The sequence below is a fragment of the Falco peregrinus genome, chromosome 5, assembly GCF_023634155.1.
Source record: "Falco peregrinus isolate bFalPer1 chromosome 5, bFalPer1.pri, whole genome shotgun sequence".
NCBI lineage: Eukaryota > Metazoa > Chordata > Aves > Falconiformes > Falconidae > Falco > Falco peregrinus.
The window spans coordinates 59,883,513-59,907,842 of NC_073725.1; the positions used below are offsets into that span (position 1 = coordinate 59,883,513).

General features: G+C 40.3%; 1 protein-coding gene across 1 annotated transcript in view; it reads right to left on the reverse strand.

Moving 5' to 3' along the window:
• Positions 1-24,330, reverse strand: part of CRHR2 (corticotropin releasing hormone receptor 2) — a 160,232-nt gene that overhangs the window by 131,268 nt on the left and 4,634 nt on the right. Inside the window, exon 2 of the mRNA XM_055806726.1 lies at positions 15,665-15,758. Within this exon, the coding sequence (XP_055662701.1) occupies positions 15,665-15,758 (94 nt within the window). The remainder of the gene's footprint in view (positions 1-15,664; positions 15,759-24,330) is intronic.

The following is a 24,330-nucleotide window of genomic DNA, read 5'->3' on the forward strand; positions in this document are numbered from 1 at the left end:
TGTTTGCACAGAGCACTTGGCCCAACAAGAAATGAGCTACCAAGAACAGAGTGTTAAAGGTGAAGGAAACCACTGATTCAGACTGTATTGACATGGAGAAAAAAAATAAATACATATATAAAAGATTAGGAACGTAGCACTTATGATTCTTATTAACAGACACTGAGAGATTCCAGGAAGAAAAGTGCTCTATATACCAAAGGCTGCCATGGTAACAAGGCTAGCAGCATTTTTGTCTGATCTTAAACTCTGTAATTGCATGTGCTGAGGTGTTTGACTACGTATCTCTCTGAGGTAAATCCTATAGCTGACTGCCTCTTAGGCTTCAGCCAGAGTATCATGAAACAGTCCGCTGGGGTCCTTCAGGACCAGAGTGGCTCAACAGCTTTCTTTAAACCAGGTCACTTGGCCTGTGTTTCAGTTTATTCCTCTCAGGGGTTTTTCATGTGTTTGAGTATTTCCAGCTACTGTTCAAAGCCAATTTGTAGATCAGATGAAGGCTGGACATGGTCGCTTCTGTAGTTGTTGGCTTGCCCACATCATTATTCTCCTCCATGACAGTCCTGACTACATTGACATTACTTATTTAAGCTAATATATTTATCCAGTAAACACACCAACAGCCATGACAATCCTGACTACATTGACATTACTTATTTTAGCTAATATATTTATCCAGTAAACACACCAACAGCCATGACAATTCAGAGCATCCATTAGAAGCATTTATGTATCAGTCACGAGCTAGACACATGGAACAGGTAAAGAGGATAGGCATTTTTATTGTGCTGATCACATTACCCTTGCTATATACAAATATAAACCTTTTAGATACCATCAGGTATTTTGCAGGCTAGTATGGCATAAAGGTGTTTCTACAGCATATAACATGCCAGCCACTGTCGTTGTCATGCTAACATGTATATACCTGCTTTCTCTACATCAAAATATGCAAGTGCCCCATTTCATAAAGGAAGAGAGTAGTGATTAGAGCATGGGGCAGAGAGACAGGAATTTCAAATCTACTTCTAGCTAATGCTGTGGTCTTGGGCAACTTACCTTCCTTGTCCCTACTTGTGCTTCTAACAGGCATTGTGAACACCTCAGCCCTCCCTTCGCCAAATCATTACTTCTGTTCCCTGGAACTTCACACCAGCCACCAAAATCCATATTTAATCCCTTATTTTTCCATGGAATTTCACCTTTGGGCTTCCAAGATTTCTGAAGAAGATAAAGTTAAAATATCAACACATAAAAGCCCCAGCTAAAAGCAAAAGTGATTACATCAATCAATTAGAAAGTTTCCATGTTGCATGTGGGCTTGCAAGACTACCATGGAATATTTAAAACCTTTTCAATGCAAAAATGTCAGATGCTTACTTCTAATTGCTATGTTTTTAGTACCAAAAAGTACCAGTCAGGCTGCAGAGCGAGAATGTTTCAAGTTCTAATATTCCTCCAGTGACTTTGAATTCTTGGCAAATCATTAACTTTTCACTGTATATAAAACAGAGATAAAAATATCCAATCCCCAATTTCCATAGATTCTGTAAGAATGTCTTTTCTATTAATTTTTTAAATTTTAAACTATAGAAAGCTAACCAGAACAAAATATTCCTATTTCTTGTGACACTGGAAACAAGAAGTAACCGGAAATGGTTGATTTACAATAACCTATAATAGCCAGGCCTCCTGAAATGACATAAAGAGTTAAAAAGTGCTCCAAAATCTGCAATGCAGATCAAAAATCAAGTATTCTTTCCTTGTTTCATCTGTGGATGATGGGACTGCAGAAAAACTAAGCAATAGATAGTGTGTAATGCTACATACATTTTCCAACTGTTTCCTCAAATAAAATCGACACATTTATTTCATTTTCTTGTGGATGTTGATTAAATTCTAATAATTATGATACAAAATAGAAGGCATTACATTTCTACTGTGTGTTTCCACTGATGCCCCTGAGCTCTCTGTCTCCCTGTGGAAAATTGTCTTATCCAGGTTACGGAAACATTAGCCAAAAGTTTAATAACATATATAGCTGTATTAATTTTGATTGTAATCTGATTAAAAAATAATTGATTTTTTAAAAAGTACTTATAGAGGGTGAATTTCTGTATCACATCTCAGAGATCTGTATCCTAACTAGCATAAGAAGCTATTTTATAGCAGCCCAGAAAACTGTATCTTTTCTGCTAATAAGAGTTTTACATTTGGATCTGAGAAGACTTCATAAGAAATTAAGTAAAAGAAGAATAGTAATCAACCAGAATGACATGACAGAACACCAGCCTGGTCTGAGTGAACTGGGGAGTCTCTCCCAAGCAGAAATGACAGGCACTTTAGGTGGGAACAAGCATTTCCCCCCTCTGAAACTCAAGACTTTGAAAACTTCTAGGAGAAAGAGGGGGGTGGGGGTTGGGGGAAATTGGTGAGCATAAATCCTGCATGAATCATTAAGTTTATTTATCCATGAAGAAAATGGAGATTTGTGCAGTTTTAAATTAACTCATACAAGAGAACAGGATATATTTTTCTTTGGAGATGACAGCAAAAAACAACCATCTTACTCCAAAATCCTAGAACTCAAAGGTTTCAGAGTTCACCCAATGGCTACTGGAAGAAGTAAAATTTCAGCATAATGACACTTCATTCTTAAAATAATCAGATATTCATATATATTTGTACATATATATGTATATATTTTATATATGTACGTATATGTATATTAAAAACCCACAAAAAGTTGCTTAGATAAGAAGCCACCCATTTTAGCCAGAAACCTTGGGTTTAGCTTGCTAATACAAACTTCAAAGACCTGATGCCCACTGAAGTGTAGCTACACATTGAGGATTCATCTAAAGATTTCATACCCATGTTCAGTGATGAACTCATAAGCAGTCTTCTTGAGCAGATTAATAATGAAATTGCAACTATATCTCCCTTCTGATATTAACTCTTTCCCCTTTATTTACACAGAAGGGAGAAAGTAATAGTCTGCCACATACTGCTAAATTACCTCAGGGATATTTCCAAAGAAAGAGAAGGTTCTTAGGAGCATGATTAATTTCCTGTAACTCTTGATATTGCAAACCAGACATCTGCAGCTCAGTGGACCTTAGGCTGCCTCTATACCCAAAAAATAGGTGTATTTAAAAATACCAGATTATCCCTATTGCTTCTGACTACAGGTGTACCTGCTACATCTTCCTGTCTCCAACAGTAGCCATAAGTGGATGCTTAGGGAAGAACACAGGAAGAGGAGACACATAAGCACTCTCCCAGCCTCCATATTCATCTCAGAGGATTTCCTGAACAAGACAAGGTTTCTTTGCTGTGGTAAACCTCTGTGCATTTAACAGTGTTAGCAGTCAAGGGATCAGCTTCTAAATTCTTGGAGGTATGTACTAGGGACATATGCACAAGACCAAGACGGAGTTTCAGGAGGGTGAAGACAGCGCCATGCAATGTTACAGTTCCCTACGGTGTTCTTTAGAGGGTTTTAGGGAGGACAAACAAATCCAGAGCTAGGCTAGCAGTGCTATTTAGAGTCATAAAATCCAATTCCTGTAGTACATTAATGGAGTTGAGATATCACATGGCATTTACACCTTTAGGACTCTGTTTCTCATTTGTCTCTTTCTCTTAGCTATGGGTATGTGCACTGAAATATTTGCATCCATAAACAATCTTTTTGCCCATCATGTTTACACACATGAGGAACATTACTCAGTGGAGTGTATCACGGTAGTGAATGAGTCTTCTCATACAAGTAAAGATATACACAGGGGGAAGTAATTGAACAGTTCAGGTCCTAGTGGCTTACATGAACTGTGTTAACATCTTCCATTTTCTTTTTCTTATGCAGCCAGCTTCCACCATTTGACAGTTTAACGAGTAAGATGAATGCCTGGATGAAAAAAACCAATCACATAGTTCTTATTTTGTAATGGAATAAGAAAGTTGAAGAATATAGACCTGGAGCTTTACAGGTCAGCTTTGCATTTTGACTTTACTGTTTAAGTATTTTTTCACGTATGGGACAACAACCCCACACAATGCAACAGGCATGGGGAAGAGTGGCCGGAAAGCTGCCTGGCAGAAAAGGACCTGGGGGTGCTGGTCAGCACCCAGCTGAACATGAGCCAGCAGTGTGCCCAGGCGGCCAAGAAGGCCGATAGCATCCTGGCCTGTATCAGAAATGGTGTGGCCAGCAGGACCAGGGAAGTGATCATCCCCTTGTAATCGGTACTCGTGAGGTTGCACCTCAAACCCTGTGTTCAGTTTTGGGCCCCTCACTACAAGAGACTGAGGTGCCGGAGCGTGTCCAGAGAAGGGCAACAGAGCTGGGGAAGGGGCTGGAGCACAAGGCTGATGACGAACCACTGAGGGAACTGGGGTGGTTTAGCCTGGAGCAAAGGAGGCTCCAGGGAGACCCTATAGCTCTCTACAGCTGCCTGAAAGGAGGGTGTAGTGAGGTGGCAATCAGTCCCTTCTCCCAAGTAGCAAGTGATAGGACAAGAGGAAATGGTCTCAAGTTGCCCCAGGGAAGGTTTAGATTCGACATAAGGAAAAATTTCTTCACTGAAAGTGCGGTGAAGCTTTGGAACAGGGCCCAGGGAAGTGGTTGAGTCACCATCCCTGGAGGTATTTAAAAGATGTGTAGATGTGGCACTTAGGGATGTGGTCTAGTGATGGACTTGGCAGTGCTGGGACAACAGTTGGACTCGATGATCTTAAAGGTCTTTTCCAACCTAAGCAATTCTATGATTCTGTGATTATACAATAAGATGTTCCCACCTCAGGATTGGAGGCCAGGGAAAATCAATTTAATGCATAACAGAGTTTATTCAGAAAAGGTCAACCAAGTGATGCAGTTGAGAGCTAAACAAGGAGGGATGAGTTGGCAGCTGCAATTCTACAGCAGGTGATTTATGCAAGTCGAACCTCTAGCCCATTGTCTGTGTTCACATTCTAACCCACAGTAGGCCATGACACCATCTGTAATTATGAAGCATCCTACCACCTTCTCCTCAGACCATCCACTGGATTCTCAAACATCTTTGAGCACATCTTGCAACAAACGTACTAATAACAGATGGTAGAATTTCACACTCTTTATTTCAGTACATGCTAGTGAAGTAAGGCAGTGCTGGCAGGTGTGATTTTATTCACAGGGGTCTAAGTCACACAGAGTTTATGATTATACCTTCACAAAGGAATGGATGGAGCCCAGTCAAACCTTTGTCTATATGGTGAATCTGGCTCTCAGCATGGCTCGGGGACAGTCCTCCAAAAGAAGCATGGAGACACCCATTTTGTCAAAAGCAGGGAGACAAAGGCAAGACAACTACTGCATGTCAATGGGCACATCTAGAGGCTCATTCCTAAACAGGAGAGCCAACTCAGTCACGGGGTCATAACATCTTGAGCATTTTACTGATATCAGAAACCACAAAAAGAAATATTTCCTATTCTAGCCCATCCCTCCCTTTTGCTAATGATAGTTATCCTCCAGCAATACATGTTTTAGACATCCTCTTGAACCAGCCATCGTTCCAAATAGTGCAGTTTGTAATATCACTATTGTTATGTGGATTTATTTACTCTCCAGATTGGCCACAGTGTTATTTCACTGCTTGAAGGGCTCATCAACCCACAAACCTAGAGAAAAATGTTGATTTAAAGGACAGGAGGTGTTTTCATTTAAGACCAGATTCACTGACGTGATTTCATGTGAACAGAAAAGGCACTCCATCTGTTTAGTAGAACTCGACAAAATGAGAGGTTCTACAGAGTATATTTTTATCTGCTAAGTGTACAAAAAATGGTAGCTAATTTAGAAACTACATTCAGCAAATGGTATTTATTGTACCAACTGTACAAATTCAAAGATTTAAGTATATTTTATGAAGTGTGGTGTTGTAACACTCATTACATATAGTCTGCTAAGAACCCATCATGCAGATGTGAGAGATCCAGGACTGAGGTGTGCCACTCTTCTGAAATATGAAACAAAACTCAATGGCATGTTCCCACTGCAACATGTTTCTTTTTATGAGCTATGCCTGTCTTATTTGCATTCCTATAAAATTTTACACTGTTCAATTTTCCCTTTCCTTATTCTTTGCAGCATTCCAGGCTGGGAGCATGAACCACCATGGCAATGCCATCAGGTTGATCGCTGCAAATGCTTCTAGTATGTAACAAGATCATGGAATCTGCCCTGACCTCATACCATCAGCAACCCTGTTGTCCAGTCCTCTCTCAGACCCACATACTCAACATTTTAGTGACTACAGACAGACACACTACAGATCTTCAGTTAGTTCAGAGCCGATGCCATTGAAAAACTGTTTTGATGAAGATTGTTACCTTCCTAATAATGTAAAGTCCAAGGAAAGTGATTACTGATGTCAGGGAAGTTGATATTTCATCCTAAATCATTAGCACCACTTACGGTGTAGTTGATCCCTCTTCTAAGCCAAGATTACTTTATTTGGTAGTTTTCTGAGGTTCTGCAAAATTACCTGTTCATGGAAACAGGGCAGCAGAGCAACTTCTTACTGAAATATGTTTCGCATGCAGATTCACAACACATAGGCAGACCAGAAACAATAGCTAATCATGCGGGGGAAAAAAAACCAAAAAACCAAATCATCACTCCCCTCAAAATCCCCAAAACTCTCTGGGTGGCTGTCATCACTATAATAGCTGAGCACTCCACAACCTTGTTTACACAGCTTAGAGATTTTTTGCTGTAAATTTTGGAAGAACTTGTCAGCCTCTGGACACCTAGGGTAAATGTGGGACTTGTAGATAGATTTATATATCTCAGCTATAAACAATTTACATAAAAACAAACAAACAAACAAACAAAACCCCCAAAATTCCCAAATCACACCCCCCCCCCCCAAAAAAAAAAAAAATTATCATAAATATTTTCTTTGCTCAGGAGACATATGAAGTACATGTGATGCTTAGGGACATGGTGTAGTGGTGGACTTGGCAGTATTACATTAATATTGGACTCAATGTTCTTAACGGTCTTTTCCAACCTAAATGACTTTATTATTCTAAATAATCCTCTCTAGTGGACCTCAGAACTTGTTGGACTGTCTACATAGTTTCTTTATATATGAAGAGTCCTTCTATATCCTCAGCTTGGAACTGCTGCAGACTTCTGAAATGCAACTTTTTAATTTATAAGGACCAGCGGCAGTAATACAAATTGTTTAACAACATACAACACGGCTAGCTTTATTTTGGGAAGTACAAGTAAGCAGTGCTACACTGCCTGGTATGTCATTTGAGGCAGCGGGCAAGTAAACCAACATCATCACCTCTATTTAAATAGCGTTATTGCAACATCTGAAAATAGGAAGCGCTAGGAAGATTGCTTGTGTCTAGCTCAAGCTTCGATCATGCAAATGCTGATGCTCAAAGTTAACTTTATGCCTGTGAGCAGTAACTGGATTGTATGGATGTGATGAAAGTAAATTCCTAAGTGCCCCACAAGCAGCTGTAGGAGCAGCATACGTAGCTTCAGCCAGCAGGCTGACGCCAAAAGAGTGCAAGGCATATGTTAAAATGAATAGCTCATCCAAGTATCATTATAAATGGAAGTGTTCATTGATGTGACCTGCTGGGAAAATCAGAAGGGATACAGTGAGAATTGCTGCCATGCCATTACTGTGGAGGGATATTCAGAGATGCAATGAGGCTAAATCTTCTGTTTCCAAGAAACAGAATAGTGCAATGTACAGAAATAAATAATGCCTGGAGCAGTTAGTGCCTCATCTTTGCAGTTCTGGATAGAAAGCAAGTTATCAGATATGCTTGTCTGATAGGAAACTTTCATCTACTAAATGAACGATTGATTGAAATTGACCACTAAAAATTAACAACAGTCAGTCAAACAAAATCTGCAGCCTGTGTTTACTCAGCAGCATGGGGAGCAAGCTAAAGTCTAGACTTTGTTTTAGTGGCCGAAGCATCTGTGATTAAATCACCTTGTCAGAGATTTTGTATATGCATTTCAGCTATAAATGTGAATTTAACTCCCATCTTGCAGACTACATGCTATATGGTGTTCAATTTGCAGATATCTATGAAACACCTGGGTGGAAGTGCCTATATAGTGATGTCTAGATTGAGCTGAACATCTAGTTTAACTTATCTAGTTCATCTAGTGCAGTCATTGAAGATCTAAGGAAGGTTTCAGATGGCCACACATAGGCACCAAGTGCCACTAGTGCCCTAAGATATCCCTCTAGCCAGCATCAGCTATTCTAGAGGGCACAAGATTCTTGTAGATTATGTGTCATATCCGTCAGCCCTGCACATCTTGGTTACCTTAAAGCATCTTAAAGGGCACTGGGCACTGATGTGAGGGCAACTAAAACCTGTTCCACTGACAATAATTGGAGCTCAGACTTACATGTAAACACAAATACTCACATGTGTAATCTGTGAGATGAATCTCACCCTGTGAATCCATGAAGCCATGAAAGTAACAGTGCAATGGCTCTTAAGAGCAATTAGAATGACTTCTAATTTCAGCTATTAGCTTTTGCTCTGAAACCCCAGGTTCAGTCCCACCTGCCTGGTTCACAGAGATGACCTCCATACATGCATAAGCAGAAATGACCCAATCAATGAAGCATGTATTAATAGCAAATCAGGACGGTAGTATTATGACCAGCACACAAAGCCATACTGCAACACCTGCAACTGCAAGATGGTCACACCTGTCTGATCTGCAGAGATTCATTATCAGTAGAAGTCCCAATCAGATATTAAGAGTGAACCAAGGGAAAAATCTAACCCGGTAGTCAAGTTAACTCCTGTTTACTAAGTCTTGAACTGAACAACTTAACAAGGAATACCTTTCCCACAGATAAACAGGCCATACACAGGATCACTGCCCTTACAACAGGCATGGAGATTGCCTTGAGAAAAGGCCTGTATTGCTTCTAAGTTAGAAATGAACACAGTGCAAGTAATCTGGATGAAAAAGAAAGTCTTCTAGCCACAGATAGGAAAACCCCTTCCAGTAAAGTAGCACAGATAAATCCTCCATAATCAAACCTAGAAAGGTCAGATTTTGTTTGATTAAAGCTCCAAGAAGCCAGGAATCATTTAAAAATTAAATTGTTCAAAGAATCTGCAAGGCCCATTATCTCACAATAGCCAAAAAACCCTGTTTAGAGACATTTGCTCTTGCACCACATACACACAGGTGGATCTGTACGGGGACAACATAAAAAAAAAATTATGGAAATTAAAAGGATTGTAATGAATGGTCAGCTTCAAGGTGACAGAAACACTGCACAAACATAGCACCAAGCCTTCAAAGTCTTTCTTGTCAAAATGATGGTGTGTAATTTTCTGAAAAATTAACTTAAGTTTTTAATATTTGAAAGGAAGGTTTACGTTCTTTTCCTTTGTGTGTGTGTATGTATGAGTATTACAAATTAAAGTTAAGATAAATGTAATCTATAAAAGAGTGATAAAAGCATTTCAGTGGTTCTCCAAAGAAATGTTTCAAATTTTCACTTCAACAAGAAATCCACAGTTTAGGATGCTAGTTTTCCCCAATTTACATTGTTTTGTCACCACTATACAAAAACACAAACACATCCATATAGCTGCCCCAAGACACCAGCACACGCACATATTTGCTTTGTACATATGTACTTTTCATAGCTGGAAAGAGAACCAGATCCATAATACTGAAGCAGTGTTCAGAGGTCTGAAATAACCCTTGCATACATTTTGTTTATTTTTTTTTTGTCATGGAGGGAAAACTTTTGCATCTTAATCTCATTAATTTAGGCTTGAATGACAAATATGCAGTAAACACACAGCTATCAGCTACTATCTTTCAATATACAATTAAAAACTAACCTGCAAAGACATGTGAGTACACATGCTCTCCCTCCCTCTCCTACATTCCTTTTATGGTTATCTAGCACACTTGTGAACAGTTTCTTCTGAAAAGTGATAATAACTTATTCCACAGCAGCTGAGAATAAGGCTCTGTAGCTGGCTTACATGAGACCTCTAGGCAAGATGTCTTTAATAGCTCAACACTGATAGCCATATTAAGAAGTTATCAGAAGTGTGACAGTGGCCAGAGAGGAAGTTTGATTCAAAATGGCATGAGATTTCATAAATCCTTCTCTTGAATGAACCTTGCTTTGCCCAGTTGTGACTGACCAATAAACCCCTGCAATGGAAGAAAGCTCAGAGGAGTTCGAGCTGGTGGGCCTGTAAAGCTCAGGGAATAATGCAGGGCGTGACTGACCACAGCTATTGCAAAGAACCTGGCTTTATTTCAATGCAAAGGGGATAGAGGGTGGATTTTGGTTTATATAAACACCTACCAACAGTTCAGTGGATAAACTGGTGGTGTAAATATTCCTCCTTGAGTTCTTCAAAAGAGTGTGAGTCTCTCCCTTAGTTAGCCAGACCAGCTGGGGTGTGTGTATATATGGCTCAGCCCAAAACAGAGTATAAAACCTAAAACTACTACCAAAATAATTTTGAAGAACGTAAAGGGCTTGAACTGGCTTCAACCTACATGTTCGTCCCCAGTGACTGGGGATACCCAGTGTCATGATGGTGAGCATATTACAGAGACCAGTAATGAGGATCATACTGATATTGTGATTGAACTGTGTATTGCAATTCCTATGTTTTCCTAAGTGTAACTTACATTTGTGTTGTCTTTTCAGCATATTTTGTACCACTCTTCTGAACCAGAACATCAAATATCTTCACATAAGTAAATTTGTCATTAAACACCATACCCTCCACACATGGAACATCTAAAAGAACCTGGTCAGAAGGTATTGGACTCTGACACCAACCAATGCCTGTCTAGGAGAAACAGCGCAAATTTATGTCAGATAAGGTGGATAAGATTTGGCATGGGGCCTATGAGATCTTGACAGGGGTAGAGTTACGTTTCTTCATAGTAGCTAGTATGGCGCTATGTCTTGGATTTGTGATGAAAACAGTGTTGATAATTCAGGGATGTTTTGGTTATTGCCCAGCAGCCTCACACAGAGCCGAGGGCTTTTCTGCTCCTCACCCCACCCCACCAGCACGTGGGCTGGGGTGCACAAGGAGCTGGGAGGGGACACGTCTGGGACAGCTGGCCCCCACTGACCAAAGGGATATGCCATACCGTACGACATCATACTCAGCATATAAAGCTGGGGAAGAAGGAGGAAGCAGGGGATGTTTGGACACTCCAAACATGGCGCTTATCCTGCTGAGTAACCGTTATGTGTGATGGGGCCCTGCTTTCCTAGAGATGGGCAGTGGTGAATTAATCCCTTATTTTGCTTTGTTTTTGCATGCAGCTTTTGCTTTACCTATTGAACTGTTTTCATCTCAACTCACAAGTTTTTTTACTTCTAGCCTTCTGATTCTTTCCCCCATCCTACTGGGGGGGAGTGAGTGAGTTGCTGTGTGGTGCTTAGCTGCCTACCTGGGTTATACCACAACAACGAGGTTCAACGAAGAATAAGAAGACTACTTTTCATACCTTCCCAGTTTTGTGCTATTGTAAGTGCTGGAGAAGCTTTTAGTATAAAACACTGTCTCAGCAACAGGGGAAACTAGGGCAATCACCAAATTATGTCAGGTTAGTTGGAGACTTGATGAGCATCTTTGAGGAGTTGTGCATTGAAATCCACCCCGGATACATTCCTCTCACACCAACCATATTCCTTGAACCAGAACCTCCCCAGAGACTTGAGAAAATAACATCAGTGTAGTATAAGTCAGAATGTAGAGGTGAAATCCTGCACCACTCAGAATCAGAAGGTTTACACCATTTCTGTGAGACAACAGTCTTTCACTGTGCTACACAGTGACCAGAATGAAGGCAAGGAACCAACTCCCACCTCAGGAGGGTCCAGTCACCAGGGAGAAGAAATAATTTTTCCTTTCAATGTATCTCAGGATTTCATAAAATAAAATGCATGACATCTAATCTACCTATCTCTCCTTTATTGGGTCGTCTGAATAGCCTTAAACATCATAAATGCAAATCACAACCTTCAAAGTGACTGAAGGGTAAGAAAGAGAAGGAAAACAGAGAATGTAATTCTTATGCAGATACAATCAGCACGGTAGCACTGGCCATCAACCTTCTGGTTTATTTTTTGGACAAAATTCCAGTTTTGAGGTTAATCACCTTTTGACAAGTCCTTAAAGACTGTGTGGCCAAACATGTCAACGGACCAAAAAGTGGGATCAAAAGATTTTCATGGAGATTAAAACTGAGTAGGATCAGATGTAAGCCAAGACTTGTAGTCTCTAGTGGAAACATATAAGATAGGAAAGTCAAAGGATGTGAAGAGAAGCATGAGAAAACCCATGTATTGGTGTGAACTGAGGACCCATTTCCACTAAGTTCCTATAAAAATTCAAGCTATAATTCAGTGCATGTATCATACGGATATATGGGATTACAGTCATCTGGTCAGCCTGGATATTACTGTAATTCTAGCCAAACCATATCAGGAGATTACATCAGAAACATCTTCAGCTGAGTCACTGTAGAAAAATCCTGCCATTTCAACCAATTCCTCTTACATATGAAAGCGAAGTAATAATTAAATGAATTTCTTCTTCCAGTCCACAAATACAAACATGCATTCCCATCAAGGTCAAAAGCTGCACCCAAGCAATCACGAAGCTGTCAACCAGAGATTTTTCAAGGAAACAATGCCGAAAAGAGAGAGAGTTATATTGCCTTCCAACTCTGAAAAAGTATTGCTTGGTTGATATCACTTCAGACTGAATTTACAATGTCATTCACTCAGCAATTCAGTGAAATTATACATACATGAAATTCTCAAAAGCATTTTATGCCATCTGTTTGGGATACTTAGTATGAACATATTTGAGGGGTGAATTTAGTAATTATAGGGGGAGGAAATTAACATATTGGACTAATTAACAGCATCTTCTGGAAAAGAGACGGGGAAGATAACCAATTACAGAACTTTAATGTTTACTGTTCTCCCAGCTATAAATAAAGATTGTTCAATATGTCTCCCCTTGGCGTTTTTTTTGTGGCTTTTTTTCCCCTTCTAAAATATGATACCTAGACTGTGTCAAAGAACGTGAGCCAGAGAAAGGACTCAGACATTGCAGACTCTGTTGTGTTCTGGTTCTATACATCCATGCTGCTGAATGGACCACACCAATGTTTCAATGTCATACATCCTTATTGCTATGAGGGTTCAAAATGAAGGATGCACACAGCTCACATGATTTTAGACATCAAAAAACTAGAGTAGACTTAGTCGCAGGAGCTTTCTTGGATTCCTTTTAAGAAAAAACACTTTCTGCTCCATTTTAGATCCCTGTTTAGGATGAAATCATGCTTTGAACTTTAACTGTACCAACAGAAATTTACTGACTATGAAGGGGAGATGGCTATATTGCAGACCCTCATTTTTAATAAGAAGACTCATAGCTTAATAGTCCAGACTGTTTTGCAGATCCTGAAATTGTCACAGGAGAAAAAAGAACATGTAATGCTTAGAAGCACCAAGCTGATATTGAGAAAAGTCTATCAGCCCAAGCTAAGCAAAAAAGTGAATTTTTGTCCCTAGTATGTCTCAAAGTTCACTTCATGCTTATGCCTGAGACTGGACTTATGTCAGCTGGTCTGAACATGAAGCAGCTCTGGGTTTTACTGCATATATAAGCCCATGCTCAAAGCAGAGTGCAGGTCCATAGCATTCTGAAGCATGCTGCAGAAAGGGCTGTAGTCACAAGCACCATGGGAAGGTATATTCTAGAAAAGGTGCATGTAGGATTGTCTCTATATAACAATCAAGTTTCATTAATTTCAGAGCAGTGCTTTACCTTTTTGATCCGTGACACCTCACAATGACAGTGCAATAGGAGAGAGGCTTCTGTGACTTCTCTCTTCCCTCTTCACATTGAAATGCTATTACAGCAGTTGCACTCAGCCTAAGAACATGCCCTATGTTCATGCATCATGTAAATAGCCCAGAAAATTATTTTTTTGTCAACACTTGAGAAGTAAATTGCCAAATTCTAAGACAGCCTGGTGTGAAATTAAGGTTTTTTGCAATAGAAACTCTGGACAAGGAAAAATAAATGATGAATTAATGGCAATTTTTACAATAATACTTTACAAAAATATTCAACAGGCAAAGAACAACTGAAAGAAAGATTCAAAATTATGGAAGCTTTCACAGAGCTTCATCTATCTTTCCTTTGTTTCCAGCTACAGAATGGAATAGATGGCCATTAAAATTTATACAAGATATGCCACGAGACAGTGAGGCTTCCTGGAACAAAATGGTGCAAGTTGCAGAGCTCAGGCTAGATTCATGACACAGGTCAACACACCCATTTATATGCAAATTGAGGCAGTTAGCGCAACACAGCTTTCAGACTTCAGTCTGATCAGCTTATCTAGATCAGCTTACTGTCCTTAAGGAATTGATAGTCAGAGTAAAACAAAACTGATCTGATAAATTATACAGAAAGGTGTTTTTTTTTCTTCCATGAGCCACATTTCCTTTGCCATTTCTTAGGGCTGAAGAGCTGGCTGAATGAGAACATTTACGTTATTACAAGACATTTTAAACTCCTACCTCCATGAAGATTTACCAGGGGGAAAGAGAAGTGAAGGGGAAAGAAACAAACTCACTTTTTCCCCCAGTAGCATCACTTATTGCAGCATACACACACCAGTCATGCTGCAGAGGGGTGGCTTGAGTGTGCTTCTCCCACTTCTGAAGCAAAGCTGGATCCAGTCTAACATCTCTTACAGTATCATTTTTGTGCTGGCATATTTTAGCTAAGATTCAAGGAAAAGAGTGCTTTGCCATGCTTTCAAAAATGGGTGTGAGGAAAGCAAAGGCGCCACATTCCCTGCACTCCTTCCTGCTGTCTGCCCTTAGCCTTTCAGAAAGACTGTGATATTCCTTTACTCCCGTGTCAGTGCCCCTGCCCTAACTCTGTCAGAAAAGCCTTCTGTCCTAGCCTGAAAAGTTAGTCAGGTTTTGGAGGGACCAGGAAACAGAAATGGTAAAGTTTTGTGATTAAATGCATGCACTGTGTTCTGATTTGAAGAACTAGTGTTTTTCACAGCAAATACTCCAGTGATCCGGCTGAAATGATCCAAGGTTCATCCCCAGTTTATATGAGCTCTCAGTCTGGTCAGCGCACTCCAGTTTCTGCAGTGATTACAGCACAAGGGCTGGATTTTAATAGCACATCCACCTGTCTTCACCTACACAGTCTGGATGTCTCATGCTGCACTTGGAGAAATGCAGACAGCCTTTGGCAACCAGTCTGGACCAATCTGGATACAGACACTTTAACTGTACTAACCTTCAACTACTATATCAGTCAGCGAGTATAGCAAATTTAACAGATTAAATTATGAAAAAGGGCATTTATTATTAGTTCACCTGAAGTTCTTTCCAGGTGTGCAAAATTCAAAATTTTCTTTCCATGTCACACCACTGTACCAATGAAAACCCAAGACTGGAGGCACTATGTTTATCTCGGCAGGAAAGGTGCTTCTGGAATAAGGACACTTTGAAAACAGATCCTACAGTAACAAGAAGCAAACAAGAAATAGAGAAATAAATACCTGTGACATTGGTGCGGGCTGACAAAGCTTCACAGTATTTTTCCAGCAGAACAGACAAGGGCAGGTTCACAGAAGAATCACAGTGGAGAACTATCTAGATGAACAGACAGAAACAAAAACCAAACAGTAAAGCAGCAGCACAAAATAGATTTTCTCATTCATGAGTACAATAATCCCCAGCACTTTCATAGCCGTTCCCATTCATAATTGGTTGAGGTCCAGATGTCTTCTCATGACAGAGAAGATTTACGGTTATGTTTGCTTAGCTCCATGACATCAGGTGGCATTCATCTAATGAAATGTAGGCATCTACAAATGAAACTCCTATTCTGGACCTCTTCTTGTGGGAGCTAGTCAACAGCATTAACAAAGCTCAGGACACAATTTATCTCACCTAAAAGTAGATGCCAAAAATAAAGAAGATGAATCACATCCCATTAAACTTCATGTGTGAGATTTTTTCAACTAACTTTTTTTTTAATGGGAGTGCTAAAGATCCTTACACATTCACGAGAGACAGCAAATGGCAAAAGGCAATTCAGAAAGTTTGAGGGAAGTGCTTCCAATGACTGTATAGGGAAAGTAGGCATCCCTGTAAGGTGATCCTTGGCTCTTTTAGCCAGTAAATAAGACACGAGTTTTTGATTCTCAGAACTCAAGAGTGCCAAGCTCTCCACTGAGAGCAAATACTAGTGAGAAAGAGAGCAATAATATCAACATGGGCACTTCAAGAAATCTGCAGGTTCAGCATAGGACAGTAGTACACCCCCAAGTAAATGTTAGGAAAGGTGTATTTAGAGTTGAATCCAAGGAATATGTTTTCATTTTCAGACTCAAAAATGAAATTACTGAAGTGCCAACTGCAGACAGAGGAGAGATGCCCACAGAACTGTACAACTTGGTGTACAGCTGAGTTGGGATACTGCTTGGAGCAAGAGAAGCTCTTGAAAAGCCTTTTATGAAAGGCAGAACTAAATGTGGGGAGAAAATTCAGGAGTGACACCTCAATGACAGAAACCTCAATTTTCAAACTATGAAATAAAATCTTTCTATTTCTGAGGATATAAAGCCATGCTAACACAAAATGCCTTTGCTTTTCTGTTTACCCAGAATGACTAAGGTAATACAGGCAGCTTTTACTCATAGAAGCAGCCATATTCCTTGACTGTTGACGTTACATTTCAGTGCTTAAGATGTGTTAAGTGATTGTTAAGTGATTGACGAACTCTTTCTATGTCACTGAATTCCTTGTGCTTAATAAGAAGTGGAGTAAATGATCATGACAATAGAATTCATCAGCAATGAACTCTTATTTGTGCAATACCATTTCTCTCTATTTCTCACTTTGCTGTTGTTTTACAAAATAGGAAGTCTTGTAATACAAGGAAAGAGCCTTTCTCAGACTTAATTATTTTCAAATAAACACCATGAAGCTGCTGTTTTGCCTCCAGGGAGACTCAAACTCCTGCCTCCCATAGCAAAGCCTTCCAGGGTACTGACCATGCGTGGTCAGGTCAAGGAGCTAGAGAAAAGCAATGGCTCTGTTCTGCAGCCAGGGCAGATGCCGTCTTACAAGGTATAGAAGTCCAGCCAAGTCTGCCAGAGAGCAGACTCTGTAGTGGTCATGTCTCGTGTCAGACCCAATCACGTGAGTTGACATAGAAATGGCATTTCTTCCCCTCGATCCCTCTGCTGCTCTGCTACCTCACAGGCCAAAGCACTGTCTCACTTCAAAGAAGTAACTCGAGACATCTCCATGTACTGTAAATACACTGCATGTTCAGCTGTCTGCTTCATAAGGTGATGGGAAAGAACAGACAGAGGTCAAGCTTAGCACAGCATGTGTAGGAACAAGAAAGGTTAAATGTCACATTTGGTTTAGGGTCAACCTAGGTTCGTTTGGCTAGAGAGGAAAGCGCCTTCCACATATTATGTTACTTTTGCTTTCATTTTCTCTCCATGAACCACAGTGAACAGCTTTCTGACGTGTGATAATTTAAAAAATTGTATTTAAAGCAGACAAACCCAAAAAGTCTAAAAAACCCTCTTAAAAATAACTGCAAAAAAAGAAACATTTAAGTAATGTAGTGTCTTAAAGATAAATAATCAGGCCTATGACTGTGTATATATTTTGAAGCATTAGTTGAATTCTCTTAGGACAGCTACTATTCCATGACTTCTTCCCAAGAAATCAGTTCCATATTGTCTTGCACATTTACCTGAAACATGCACAGAAATATCTATCTTAATTTCTCTGAGCTACTGTGGACATCAATGAACAAACAAAAATAATGTACTCAGCCAGAGAGTAAGGTGAAAAGAAGTCCTTTACTTGCTAAAGCAGGAACACCAATTAATAGTCTGCAGGCCAGTTCTCACTCTTCAGAACAAAATATGCAGCCTTTGGTCAACTCCTGTTTGCATCTGAGAGGACTTTCAGGAAAGGAGTGGATGAATTGTTTTAGTGTGTCACTGTTTGTGTTGCTCTTGGTCATTTCGTTAGACCTTTCCCCTTGGCCATGGTCAAAGCTCTTCATTAATCCATGAAAGGTCTTCATCTCTGTCAGAGGGCATGCAACTATGACACACAGAGGAACTCACCATAAGATCACCTCTAGATATAGGAAGGGAAGATGAAAAGGGCAACAACCTAAGAGAAGTAACTTATTGCTATGTTACATTGTTAGAAGTTGCAAGACACTAGCAGTGTCTGCTCCTCAGTAAATGGAAGGCCTCTAAAAACATTTATTTGTGCAGAAACTGTTCTTTGTCACATGAGTACTCTCATAAATTACTAACATGAAGTCATAAAAACACATATGCAACATTATATGATATATGTAACATACTTCAATGGATCCATGTGGAAAGCTCTGGGGATAAACAAACATCTTACGGATCATAGTGTTGCCTCCTGTCTGTTCCTATCAGACTTTGTGGTTACTTCATGTAGTTTAGAGAGGACTTGTAACTTAATTTTAAAAAGAATTAATATAGTATCCTGGTTTTAAAGATAATTATTGTGTTCCGCTAAGTAGTGAGATAGATAGATAAAATGAACACTGGTACTGCAATTCATCTGCATTGGAGGGTTTATTTTCTTTTCTCAAACATGTAAGAAATGGCTACAGTAATGTAAACAAGCCCCCAGAGCTGTGAACAGAACCCAAAACTGTCAATATAAGCAATTATCTGGAATACTACTGTTTTCTTTCTTTTACTGAGCAAGATGAAGTGACCTTCCAACACCAAACAATTTTGTAATTATCCACAAAAGCTGTGCTCAGTCTACGGCTGACAAGGGAAGGATCCATCTCATGTCTCAATTGCCACATAAAAATGAAGTCTCAGTCCAAACCAGCCACCTCTGCTCCTTACAAAGTCAAAGCACCTTCCCCCCCTGAGCAGACATCTATGGTAATGGCATGGATTGTGTTAGGATGCTTATTCCCACTCTTCGTTTCTGTGAAGCAGCGCTGCTGTTAAGACTCACACTGCACCTCCTCCCAGGGGTTTCTGTAAAACATCTGGGAGCACTGAGGCCTTAAATTCTACGTTGTTTCAACATCAGCGGTGCAATGAAACTGCCTTCAGCACACAGAAAGCTGCTACTTATTAGTTTTGCCCTTGAACTAAAAAACCCACAAACCAAAAAAAACCCCCAAAAATAAAAAAACAACCCCAAACCAAACCAAAACCCCAAACCAAACCCAAATAAAAGCAAGAAAAAAGGAAAACCTTTATTTAATTTTTAGTTCTTCAAGCAGACAATGCAAATAAATTAATCTGAGAGATACTTCTAGCTCAAAAGTAACCTTATTAAGTTAAGCTCTCAAATCACACCATTTCTACAATGAGACTGAGTGTCCACCTGAACGTTTGGGATGGGCTTTCTCAAAGCAGTGGTCCAATTACATGCAAAAACTGTCAGTTTGTGTCCACAGAAGCTCAGTTTAGGGAAATGCATGTAACATCACCATGAAAATATAATTAGTGAAAGAACTTGATGCAGCAAAACCAAAGCAAATCCCACTCTTCCTTGACAAAACCCATACTCTGTTTGAATACAGCTAGGGAGTTTCCAGGGCAGGTGGGCATCCAGCAAGTTTTACAGGGGTTCCTGCCATCATCAGTACTTGGGTGTGAAAACAGATGCTTTGGGAAAAAACACCAGGTATTCCGTGGAATGCACTCATAACAAATGCCAGCATTCATCTGAGCCACTCTTTCTCTCTAATAAGAGATAGCAATATGTGGGAGAGGATTACGAGAGCCAGAATATTTGCTGACTACTAATCACCTGAAGGAATATGCACAACCAGGAGCGTGAAGAATGCTACTTAAGGAGGAAAACAGAGAACAGCCTAGGAGAGGAGGAGAGGTCTTTTCTGTGGCCAAGGTGGATTTATAGTCACTGTTGTGTGGTTACTTCATACACAAGATCTATGCAAAAGAGATACTTATTAAAGGACGGTGCTAAGAGGGCCAGCATGGTGGAAATACTTTGCTTTGCTTGTTGAAGAACCAAAAACCTCAGTCCTCTGCTTCAAGGTATCTTTGGCCTTTCTCATCTCAGTAACTTAATTTTGCTAGTGCACTGGCATTTGGCAGTATACAACCGTTTGGCTCTGCTTCGCCAGCAAAATAATGTCTATTTGTGATAGAAGGTCTAAATACAAGTTTTCACAGGAATCTGCAACCTGAAACCTGAGCCAGCTAAAGTTACAGTAAAAGGAAAGACTGCTAGCACAGTTCAAGAAAACTAGTCTCTTTTTCAAGTCATCCTTCAGCTCTTTCAACTCCCTGTCATTACTTGTCTCTAAATTAATCCAAGTAGCTAGATAAAATAGTGCTACTAACTAGTGAACCCCAAATGATCCAGGAGATATTGCTCTATGATCTTTGAGGCCAGCATGTTCTCTGCAGCTCTTCCAGGAAGTCTGGAGAAAGAGGATATAAGTCTGCGTGGAATGGTAAGTAGAACCTCAGTTCAAAAATTCAACTATACACATGCTCTGTTTTAAGTATGAAATTAAATTAGTCTTTATTCAGAAATAATAAAAAAAAAACCCCAAACCTCAAGCATCTGCTACACTGAGCCCACGAGTGAACTTCACTGTTGTCTTTGAAACTTGGAGATCTGCCTTCATCAAGCATCTGCCTACGTGCTCTGCTGAATAAGGGTATATAGGAGAGGTTCTTCATCCACTGAAAACCATGCATGTGCTAAGTGCTTTTCTGAGTCACAGCATACAAAGCAAAACTGCTTAAGGCCACCCATGAGCTGGAATTGTCCAATCAAGTCTTCATGCCCTTTCAAAGCAACATGAGACATTAAAAAGGAGCAAAATAGCATTTGAAACACAGGCTGCAACTGTCTTCATATAAAATTGTTCAATGGAAATACTTCAATTTCACATCCTTGAATAGTTTTGTTCTTCATTCCTCATATATGTGGATATCATATTCAGAATCTGGAAAGGGAGCAAGCCCTTCGCAGCACTCCTGCCTGCATGTCTGCCCTTTTCCTAGGTCTTCACACCAAACTCATGACTAATTCTTCCTCACTCTTTATACACAATTCACATACCCTCAGCCCCCTCAGCAACTCCAATGTGATTCACCTCACCCACCTATTTCAGAAGGCATTGCTTTAGGCTCCCTAATAGTGGAAGAAGGAAACACTATCAAAGAACAATCCATCACTTCCTGCTTCAAACATGTACTTTAGGATGAGATGACTTGCTTGGAGAAGAAACACACAGGGAAGCCAGAGTAGCTCAGGTTTAAAAGCCACATTTACCCAAACAAAAGCCAGTATCTCAGCTACTTCTCCCAGGAAAACTCCTACCTGCCTGAATAGTCTCTGCAAAGATCATTCACCCATTGTTATCACACTGACACTACACTTTAAGGTCTCCCTTCATAGGCTCTCCCAATTCTAGCTCATCAAATGTGAGCTCCTAATATTTGTTTTTCAAGTCTGTCAGCATGTTCCCACCTAAAAGAAGGTAAAAACCCATCTCCCTTTCTGGATCAAGACTTTAATTGGCTAGTGATATCTGCTCTCACTGTCCATGGAATGTCAACAATGACACCTCTATATCCTCCATAAAATGTTCCTTTGACCCAAGACTTCATGACAGTTCATTGCTGATGACCACTGTCACCTTACTGGCTCATTTTTAGTTCTCTCTCTCTCCATCCATTTCTTCTTCCTTAGACTTCTAAGTCTTGGGCTGGAGCCCACTGTTTGTATTTGAAAAGCACATATCACGGTGAAATTAAACTCCAGGACTGGAGCAAGAGAAGGTCCAACAACAGTCTTTCACTACCTGAAGGGGAAAGCAAAGACAAGCAGTAGGCCTCATTCACAAGGTGCAGCATGGGAAAATCTCACAGAACATGAAGAAAAAACTATGTACCATGACAACAACTGAGCATTCGAAAAGAGGTTTAGGGATGTTGTGAAATTTCCATCTTTGCAAATTTTCACAACTGAACTGGGTGAGGCCCCGAGCAACATTATCTGGTTGTGGAATTAGCCCTGCTTTGGGAAGGAGACTGGATAAGAGACCTCTAGCAGTCCCTTCCAGCATAAATTATTTTTTCATTCCTTGATTTTAGGACATGCAGCCCCTATAGTAAAAAGAATAACAGAGAATAGTTACTCCCAAACTCTTTCTATTGGCAATGTGTAATTAACAGTTTACAGACTGTGTCTTGAACAATAATCAGCAACCTAGAGGCTTTGAGGTTTCTCTCACTCATGTTTCCAATGTTTTGGACTCTGCATAATCATAATTAAAATATTATGCTAAATCCTATGAAAAGGTATTTTAAAACTATTGTCATATTTATAGCTAGAATTGTCCTTTAACCTTTTTTTCCTGTCTAAAATTCCAAAATTTTGACAAGACTTGGAAATATTAATGAAAATACTTGTTTTGAGAAAGTAGGGGTTTTTTACAGCTAAGAAGGTCTCTCAAGTTCATGATGGACTAAATAGCTGATCTCCCAGCAGTTAGGACATGTGGCAGGATGACTAAAGATCCTCACTCCATCTGATTTGGAGCTTGCCTAGGCAAAATCTTGTCATGTGCTCTGAGGCATCATTCTTGTCAGCCAGAGGGATAACCCTGGCCTTCCTCTGCATTGAAAGAGAATCGGTAACAGATGAGGCAGCCTGGTCCCTGGGTGTCCTCGTCCCCAAAACAAGGAAACAGCATAAATCCTGTGCTCCTTTAAGTAGCCCTGGGGACTGGAACTGAGAAAGCAGAAAGGTTACACCTGTGATGGCCACACTACAAAGTACAGCCACTGGTGCTGGCTCGCAGGCCATCTCTCTGCTTCTGCTGGCATGAGCCTCCTGAAACCCAAGCTATGCCTGGGCTGTGGGAGTCTGCTACTGCCACTCAACGGGAATTGATACTTTAGTCCATGCACCGAGATGCCTGCTCACAGAGCCTGGCTGGCAGCCCCACAGGCAACCTGTTCAGACTCATCAGCACACTTCCTTATTCACTTTTGCCTTCTTTCCTCCCTCCTTTCTACTGGAGAAGCCACCCCTGCTAGAGGACAGCACTCCCAAAACTAAGGCAGCGCAGAGGTAAGAGCACTCAGAAAGCCTCCTATGTCCCAGGAACCTGGGTAACAGCAACAGAAGTTATACCATAGCCCTCAGAGGCAAGTGGCTCCTTTCCAGTTCTCTGGCACTTCAGCTACTATTACCAGGGCAAGGGTTTAGCATTGCAGTGAGGACAGCTAATGTATTTTAATCTCCATCTGCATTGCTTACTATTTACTTTCCCGGCATACACAACCCGGAGTGGATAGTTATTCAGCCTGGATTACGCAAAAGTTTATAGAGCTTTAATTAGTTTCACTTTCTTAATGCTCTGTTGAAGAAGTACTTTTCAGCTCTCGAAATACCAAATGGATTTTCTTTCTTATTTAGTGAAAACAAGCCACGTTTCTGTACAAACATATGCCGTTTAATTGATCATTCCCGGAGAAGGACAGCTTCCAAGTTCTCCACCCATTTAGCTCCACAATAGAGCTGTCAATCTGGGGAACAAGACATGCACCACCAGGAGCAGCACTCCCAGCACCTGACTCTCCGCCTGGGCTCACTTGCACAGTGATGAGGTACTTGTGAGCCAGAGGTCAGGGCAGGGTGTTGAAACCCATCTCTGTGAACTGGCTTTCTCAGAACACCTCTGTTCCTGCCACAGCACTTCCCAAATGGCACAGCCTTTGTCAGGATCAGAACATCTGCTTGTGAGAGCCAATCCAAATGATCCCAGACCCAGAGAACTGATCGGTACTAGGAAAGCATGACAGAGAATTTTGCAGGAAGCATCTAACAATTATCCCCACACCAGCACCAGAAACTGGAAATAAAATGTATGAACATTTGGACATGATTGATGAAATTCAAGCAGCCCTTCATCTGAAGGACAGTACTTGTTAACTGACTGATCGCAGTGGTAAACAACTAGTTTCTATTTGTCTTCTCTTGTAACAAGGGCCACAGCAAAATTTATCCAACTCTTCAGAGAAAGAAATAAAACATATAAAGTTCTTTAGTCAACACTCACCAGCTCAAATCAAATATAGCTATTTTCAAAGCTATTAAGATTTTTTAAAAAGGATTTAGCAGTAAA